Source organism: Notothenia coriiceps, unplaced genomic scaffold (genome assembly GCF_000735185.1).
Source record: "Notothenia coriiceps isolate Sejong01 unplaced genomic scaffold, NC01 NC01_scaffold00005303, whole genome shotgun sequence".
NCBI lineage: Eukaryota > Metazoa > Chordata > Actinopteri > Perciformes > Nototheniidae > Notothenia > Notothenia coriiceps.
The window spans coordinates 8,073-17,266 of record NW_011338004.1 but is presented as its reverse complement, the minus strand read 5'-3'; the positions used below and the strand labels follow the sequence as shown (position 1 = coordinate 17,266).

The 9,194-nt window shown below is 44.0% G+C and overlaps 1 protein-coding gene and 1 long non-coding RNA gene across 2 annotated transcripts in view; one reads left to right on the top strand and one right to left on the bottom strand.

Moving 5' to 3' along the window:
* Positions 1–1,387: 1,387 nt before the first annotated feature.
* Positions 1,388–3,054, top strand: LOC104942852 (uncharacterized). The gene is made up of 3 exons (XR_798055.1): positions 1,388–1,491; positions 1,574–1,641; positions 2,310–3,054. It is a non-coding gene; the product is annotated as an uncharacterized lncRNA (long non-coding RNA).
* Positions 3,055–3,293: 239 nt separating this feature from the next.
* The window catches only part of LOC104942853 (E3 ubiquitin-protein ligase MARCH5-like), a gene marked incomplete at its 5' end in the record, with an annotated part of 12,626 nt that continues 6,725 nt past the window's right edge, over positions 3,294–9,194 (bottom strand). Inside the window, one exon of the mRNA XM_010768151.1 lies at positions 3,294–4,854. Coding sequence (XP_010766453.1) covers positions 4,718–4,854 — 137 coding nt within the window. The remainder of the gene's footprint in view (positions 4,855–9,194) is intronic.

The window sequence follows — 9,194 nt, the reverse complement described above, 5'->3', positions numbered from 1 at the left end:
CTAAATGCCGGCGACTCCACAGTTGACAGAGATTGCATGTCTTCCACAACATACTCTGCCACGAGTTTCTTAACTTCTCGGGGTTCCAGAATCATAGAAGACCGAGAGAATGTTAACTTGTGTTGCTTCGGCGTGCCTGCACTCACGTCTTCTGTATATTTTCTTTTCTCCGAGCCGGCAGATCTCTCGACTAACTTAGTGTTAGCGTGGCACCGGTCCAGGTGTTTCTTTAAGTTGCTAGTGCTATTTCTTGATGTAGACAATTCCTTTGCTGCCGACGAACATAGATTGCACTTGACTATTATGTTTTTCTCTTTTTCTCTAATGAACTGATAATAATGTGAGAACACCCATCGCTCAAAAGTTCCTCCCGCCATCTTAACCCAATAGTAAACAATGCATCAGGTTTATTAATCTACCCGCACATTTTTTCTCTGGTGTCGGAATGTCTCGCGATATTTGTAAATTCTTAAAAAACAAAACACCATTTAATTTCGGGTTAAAATGTGTTGTGTAACTGCGTTACTGAGAATTGTAACGGGTAATATATTACCCAAATTTCATTAGTAATGCGTTACATTACTTCGTTACAGCAAAAAGTAATATATTACTGTAACTCCGTTACTTTTGTAACGCGTTACACCCAACACTGGTTGGGAGTCACCGTTGTGTCTGGGAGCCAAACCCTCTAATGGAGGCGCTGATCATGTAGCTCAATCTCCACCCGACCACTGTGAGAAACAGTCATCCAGAGGTTTAACAAAGTGATGAGTCACTCCCAGGGGTTCCATTGGGATTCGGGGGAGGTGGCAGCTGGGGTCACATTTACTAATAGTTGCATTTATATTGCAATACATCTTATATCGCAACAAATGCACACCTTTTCCTACATCAGATTATCACCATCGCAATCCTGCCATGTAGAGTGAACATAATAATAATACTGCCATCATGATTATTTATCAGTGTAAGTGACAGAATATTATGAAACTTTTAAATATACACAGTGGGGGGTTTCACCTCAAAACTAATTTGGGCATCTAGCCCTGATGCTTTGATTTAAAACATTTTTACATTCAGTTAAATCTGAAAACTAATTTCTACAGCAATCATGGATACTAAATATGAATAGATTCTGGTAATAAAAGAGTCAAGTATGTGACTGAAAAGATTTCCTTAGTAAGGCACAGGGGTTAGTTACTGTATTAGTTCTAGCAGAATGTCCACATTTTGAATTTTATATATATATATATAATTTCTATATTTTATTTATCTTTAACTTATTTTTATACATATTTATTTCATTTTTGCAATATTTTATTTCATTCTAAAATGGGGCAACTATCACAAAACCCCATATATTAAGTATCCTGATTGGAAAACCACTGACTGTCCCCCCCCCCTCCCTGTCCCTGCAGGAGAGTCTGACGGTGGACGCCCCGAAGAGACACAAGGTCTCTGTGCACGTCCTCTCCAGAGAGATGGACTCCTGTGAGTACTGCTGCTGTCCCTTCATTCAGACCCTCTGTGTGTTCCTCCTGTGTGGCTCTGACCCGTCTCTGTGTGTTCTCAGGTCCCATCGTGGGGGAGTTCCCGGCTCAGAACGATGTCAACCTGGCCCCCGCCCCCTCCTTGCCTCAGGTAACCTCATGTTTAACCACGCTTCTACCTTTAACCTGAAAACTACTGAATCATATTCAAGCTGATCAAAGCTGCTTTCACATGATCCAGGATTTGCTCACTGCGAGATTGGCCGCACAGCTAGCTACATTTTGTTACTATGGTTACCTTACCTCCTATCTTACGGCACCTCATACAGCTGTCATCTGATTGGTTATGCGTCAAGAGGTCAGCAGCAATCAAGGTCAAAGTGTAAATAATTTGACCTTTCAGTGCAGCGCTCTGTAACAGAGCTGTCCACAACGACAGCGGCTCCGCTATCTCTATAGCAACACCACAGCAACGTCAGCAGAGCAGCTGTACCACAGATCATATATATATATATATATATATATAAATATATATATAAAACACATGTTTACTTTATTTTTTATCAACTACTGATACATTGATTCTTTTCCTCAACTGCCAAGAAATTCCATTTCTTTTTCTAAATTACAAACACTTTTTTGGAATTACTCAGGTATATGTGACCTGTCACTGCGAGGGTCTCAGGAAAGAGGGGGTTGTGTACTGTAAAGCCCCCTGAGACACATGTGTGTTGTTTATGATATCCACTTTGTTTTTATTTTATCAACAACTGATACATATTCACATGTTTCACCTCCACTCTGCCCCCCCCCTTGCAGCCCACCCTGGTGCAGGACATGACAGAGTTCAAGAGGAGCCTCCCCCTCTTCCCGCTGGTCAAACCTCACATCAACTTCATGGCTGCCAAACTGTGAGGGGGGGGGGCAGCTCCACACGCAGGAAGACCAGCATCTCACCGAGCCTGCGTGTGCACGTGTGTCCGGCTGCAGCCTAGAGGAGACGATCAGAAACAAACGTGTTTAATTTGAATCACCATGTTGGCGACGTAGCTCAGATAGAGGTCGCACAGTCACCTTTGAGAAGCTACACACACACACACCACTGTGTAGAGGAAATAGTAACCTATGAAAAAAGGCCACACCCCTTTTAATGAAGAACATGGAGGAGTTTAATTTGAATTCTCTTTTCAGACATGCTGCTTTGAGGAGTGATGTTTGGGGTTGTTGAAGTTTAACAGTAGCACCACGTCTTTTATCTTTTGGACTCATATGTTTCCATGTAACTAGGAAAGGACTGTCAAAGACATGATTTCACTCAAGTCAATGCTTTTCCTGAAGAATATGTTTATGCTTTTTGATTGTTTTTAATCCTGGCAGGTTTTGAAATGCTTATAAAATGTTGGGACCCTTTTGAGGAGGTCAGCTGGTCACATTGATTTTATTGCATTTTACAGTAGGATGTCATTCAGAAACCTCAGGGGAACCTCTATGCTGTTTTCTTCTTTTTTTAACATTCAGTTTTAATAGTGATTGATTACAAATAAAAACACTTTTATCCTTCAAATGTCTTTCAAATCACTATTCAAGTCCTTATCCGTCTTTAAGTTATGTTTGTACCTGTTGTTCCAAAAGCTTCTTCAATGTTGTCCAGCACTTCTCAACCTGATCATTAACAACTATCACCTTTTGCATTTATGATTAGTCAACAAAATACAGAAGAGCTGTAGGGCCACATAGGAATGCATTTTTTTGAGTTCAGAGAAAATAGTCCGTATTTGAATTTCAGAACAAACTCAACTCATGCACTTGGAAAAAGACGTTTATTCACAGATAAACCGATACCATAGACAGGAAGTCTCTTTTGGCAGAGTGATGGTGGATCAACTGGAGGGGGACTTGTGTGAAGCAGTGTGTGTGCACAATAAATATACAGGCCTGTACATCACACACTGATGTTTCCAGCTGAGGCAGGAAACAGCAGCTGGTCAGATTGTGCACAAACTACCACAAAGTGAAATAGTTAATCACATGATTTAAACCACTTACTGTTGTGCTATGCTCATTTAATTTAATAAGACATTTTCACACTTTGTCCAGGTTTTAATATTCTCAATGCTCTTATTTTGTAGGAGCATTCAAACGAAAGCACTGACCAATCAGAACTGATATTCCCCTATGAGTGTAGACGTCCTTTAAAAGCTTTATTTTTTTTACTGAATACATTCCTAAAATCTTTTTACCCAATCACAAGGTTACTCTTTATATTATCTTGGCAAATATTTTTTACCCACCCATTTGAAAGATTTTTAACATTTATATTAAGCACAGGAGAGAAGTATTCATATCACTTCTCTTGAGCCTCAAGGCTTCCATAGAAACTTTGAAAAGGCATTGAGGCATGAAAAGACATAGGGAGAACATGTGGCTTGTTTTTATTTGGTTGCACCGACGCTTTAATTTCCTGTAGGTGTCCTGACATCAGCCGTTCTCAATGAATAGTGTCCGTTTCCATTTCTTCATAGTAACTTCCTGAGAGCCTCAGTCTGACCTGGGATCAGTTCAGACTGAATAGTTCAGCAACATCTCAGTAAATGAATCCTCCGTAGCTTCAGAGATGCTTTCATTCCAACATCCGGTCGCTGTAAAAGTCTCTGCAAAGACAACAAGCGTCTAATATCCACCCATCTGTTAGAGACAGCGTCATGGCAACGGGCTCCACCAAAACACGGGCAGTGCTGTGAAGCTTTAAAAAGAACATTGAGTGTTTGTGAAGCTGCAGACGATGAACACTGAAGGCATGAGAGGAGATCAAACAGTCCCCACATAAAGCAGGGGTTCATCATCAGGACACATATCTTCTGCAGAATGAACACGTCTCATTGGTCCATACATTTTATTCCTCCACAATTGCAAAGGGATCTCTTCAAAATAATCATAAGACAATAATTTATTATAATTGTAAAAGTCTTTAATTACACATGCCCCGCATTTCTCTATCTTTAAAATACAGTTATGTTACAATAAGTATTAGTTATTGACAGTCACGCCGACTGCTAACATGCTTCCATGTCTCATCCTCCTCTCTTCGTCTCCTCTCCCTCAGCATCAACAGTTTGAATTCATGAGGCGGAGGGTGGGGGGGCTTCGCACTGAGCATCACTCCAGGAGGGGTGAGGAGTGGGAGGTGAAGGGTGACACTGATCCCGAGTCCGTTTTGTCCGACTGCCTCAGGCCTCCTCCGGCTCGGGGAAGTCGAGGATCTTGCGGTGGGCTTGTCTCTGGTACTGCTGCTGCTTGAAGTAGACCTTGAACGCCCCCTTGATGGCCACGAAAGCGATTCCTCCCTGTGGGGGGGGGGGGAGTATAAACAGATTATCAACAAATGAAAAAAGTAATTACCTTCGCATACTGCCGATACTTGCTGACAGTCATATGAACAGGACAACACTAAACCAGTTTCGAACGATTTGGTAGGGGGAAAGTGTACTTGCACGAGAGTCGACTCTCCTCCTCTTTGGACCACGGAACTAAATGGCTCAACTATAATCCCTGGCCGAAAATCGCTCTAGAGCAAACAATCCCAATCAATTCTATTGAGGTTTGCATAAGGTCCTGCACCGACTTGACGCGAAAGCATCATCCGGAATGTCCCGTGTCCACCGACGATCGCGGCGATTACGTTTCTTGTTGCTTTTGATGCATATGTATTACATAAAAAAAAAGAAGTCCTACGCGACTTGGTTTTACCTCCGAATCGGAAGGCATCCCCGGAGTCGATGGCGGCCGGGACAGTCTTAACAGACGCAGTATTTTGTTGCCAACGATTGTTCACTGTTTACTCCCTGTTAGTTAGTAGGTAGACTTGTAAATCGCGGAAACCGAATCGCCACCTCTACGAAGTCCGGTGAAGGTCTCGGGTATGACGACGCAGGGGGAACTCACAAATGAAGGAAGATAGACAGAAGACGGCACAAAGGGCAATCGACAATGAAGGCCGGCAAGAGTTACAGTTCATTTGGACGACGTCTCGGTGATAAAGTTCCCTACGACTCCAGTGAGCTACCCCGCGGCTTCCTGACAAATTTCACGTACAATTAATTACCGGGTCGAAGACGGGCGGTGGGTTATTACATCAATATGAACTTTATCAACCGTCCAAAATGAGCTGTAAACTCTTGCCCCCCGGGACAGAGAGGGAAGACGACAAGGGCAAATCCACAAATGAAGGGAACAGACAGAAGAAAGACGACAAAGGGCAATCACAAGATGAAGGACAGACAGAGGAAGACCGACAAGGGCAATCACAAATGAAGGACAGACGAGGAGACGACAAGGGCAATCACAAATGAGGACAGACCAGAGGAAGACGACAAGGGTAATCACAATGAAGGACGACAGAGAAAGACGACAAAGGAGGGCGAGGCATACTTCACAAAAGAAAGACAGAGGACGACAGGGCAATCACAAATGAAGACAGACAGAAGAAGACGATGAGAGTCAATCACAAATGAAGGACAGACGACTAAAGAGACTGTAGGTGCCAGAGACATAAAAATGGAGAAAGGAGGAGAACGCGAAAAAGAAAAGAAGTGACCCTGTCAAGTCGGTAGTACTGAGGTTCACAACAACGTGAGAGGTGTTTTATAGTTTTACTATAAGTTTTTTCACATAGTACCGACATTTACTGTCTGAATAAAGACGTCTAACTACTGACGTGTATCAGAAATCGTTATCAGACCGATAGCTTTTTCTCGTCCGGGTGAATTAGTCTTAGCCCCAAAAGTGGTATTTCGACGAATTATTTGGGTTTATTATACCGTACACCACTCCCCATCTCAAATGACGAGCCTCCACGGTGACAGAGAAAAAACTAAAAATTCAAAAACTTAAAAGTAAGGGGAGACGGGGGGTCCACGCACCCGGTATTCCTCCCCAGACCTACAGACCTTCGCCCGCCTGGGGGACAAGTGACGAGTAGCCGGACGGGTGGTAGGTGGCAGTACGACTAGAGCCGTATCCTACTAGGCGACCCTCCTGATGCACGAACGCCCAGACACCCCTCATGACCGTTGTTCGGACGTCTAGGAGTGTCGTAGAAGGGTCCAGGCCGAGTTCATTGTGCTGGGGAAGTGTCCCTGACTTTGCGTGACCATCGGGGCCGGGGAAGTGGCTCCTACATTTGTGTGACATCTTGGCGTGGAAGTGTCTCCTGACATTTGGTACATCGTGGCGGGGAAGTGTCTCCTGTCATTTGTGGAAATCGTGCGGGGAATTCTCACTGACATTTGTGTTGCATACGTGGCGGGGAAGTGTCTCCCTGTCATTTGTGCTGACAATCGTGGCGGGGAAGTGTCTCCTTGACATTTGAGTGCTACCTACACTCCCAGACGTGACTTGTGACAATTCACGTAACAACTAACCATTATTATATTCAACGAGAGACACAGAGCGTCCCTTAACCGACGGGACAGGGCATAGGCCCCTCCGGTCGGGACGCCTGGTAGAGACGGTGGGCGTAGGACACACCACGCGACCAGAAAGGGGTTGTAGCGGTGGTAGCACCCCTTCGACTACAAGTCGCGCAGTTGAGGTGGGACGTCTCCTGGAGGCCACCCAAGGACGACTGTGTGTGGGAGGCCCCCCCCCCCCCCTCCTCTTGACCTGTCAATGTCTTGCTGGAAGTTACCACCTCCCCCCCATTTAACCAATTGTTACTGGTAATATTTAATAGGGGTCAACTGCAAATAGAGAGGAGTAATAGACCACCACGCCGTCTGGTGGTCTCCTCACGAGTACTATATATGGGTTGTTAGCAGGAGGAAGTGACTCCATGTCCTGACTCCGCTTCTACGAAGAGGATAGTTTACTTTGTACATAATTACACCAGTGTCCTTTGTGTTTCTGGTAAAGTTTAACTACGACGAAACAAAAATGGGACTGCTGGTCGTGGACTTGGGATACGAAACTAACACTCCGAAAATATAACGTAACTGTCATAACTTACTAAACGGAATGCATGTCCGGGTTCTTTCGGAGGTCACACATCTCTACCTGTAATCTACATATATAATAATTATTCTCTCTCTTCTCTTCCCCTAGTATTACTATTTGCACTGATTTTCGAGTGTCTATTTTTCATTTTTTGGCGTCCATTTCATGTTAATGGGATTTTTGACATTAGGTAAGGTAAGTAACGTAGAAATTTTGATGTACATTCATCATATCGTCATAAAAATATCATTTTTTTCCTATAGTTTGGTGAGGGCAGTAGCAACAGTAGTGACTGTACTTGTGGCATGTCGCGAAGGTCTAGAAGTCCTTGGAATACTCGCATAGTCTTCCTTCGACCTTTATAGGTGTATTACTAAGGTTAATCAAGTTTTGGACTTACTTAACAAACAGTTTGCACAGTCATCGAGTGAGACATTCCTGAAACGAACCCTTGGCTTCCCAGCTCAGGGTTAGTCTGGTTTTAGGTATATCATCGACCTCTCCACGGCCAGGTGAGGACCCGAAACGTCTTCAACAGGAACTCGTTTCGTGGTTTGAGGGTTGACAGTAACCCGGGACTGTGGAGAGGTAATCACGTACAGACATCCAGGACGACCACGTGCCCCCTTAGAAGACCGGATATCCACATTGAAATATTGGTGTCACTTCTGGACTTAGGGGGGACCCTAATTATTTCAGTAGAACTAGAATTAGTCCGTTTGTTTGATGGCATTAAAAGCCTGATATTCGGCGCGGAAAAAAGCTGCGACGCCAATATATATTGCCACGCCGATTAGATACCTAAAAATGTCGATTGCCGCTGATCTCCTGGAGTGTCCAATCTCAGGTGGTGGAAATTGAGATACCTGAGATACCGGCCAGGCGCCTGGGGGTGGAAATTCGCCGCCCGAGGTCGTCCTTTTCGACCTCCGGCCTTTTTCTCACTCTGTCCATCGCGTGTTTTCATTTTTCACCTTGGCTCTCACCATGCTCTCTGTCTTACTCTCGGTATGTCTGTCTGTAATGCTCTCGGTCTGTCAAACAGGGGCATGGTGACCAACTTTTGGTGACGACATCTAGTGACGGCCATGACACGCGACCCTCGCGTGGCAAATTCAAACTTTCAACTTTGCAAACACACAGACTTTGCGATACACTATGTCATGTCAAATGTGGTCGTGTACAAGACATCGATGATAACGTGATTTACGATTGTGAACTTATGCAATACGTTTATACGTTGAACAAACAACTTTACAATTATTTACCCTCGAAAGGAGTTTGTCGGTAGAGAAAGGCTGTTAGGGGAGACACGTGCTTGGGAAATGTATACCATTAATTTGTAATTTTGTGGACGCCGAATATCAGGTCACGCCGAATATATACATGTGTAGTAAGTTAAATCGACGACGCCGAATATAAGTCCACGCGGAATATCAGGTTTTTAATACCATTAATCCTTTGAGTTGAGTTAGTTTACTACACATATAGACGTAGAAACGTAGCACTACAAAAGCGCGTTTTCTCTCCGGAACGGACCACACACGACACTTGCGTGGTACTGTCGAGATGTATACCTAGTAGTGTCTATGTACAAAACAACAATTTTACATTTTTCCACACTAGTCTTTTATGGGATTCACTCCGTAGTGAGCAGAAATAAGTCTCCGACGGGGGGTGTCCTTCGTCCCACCTCTTAGAGGTGTAAGTGAG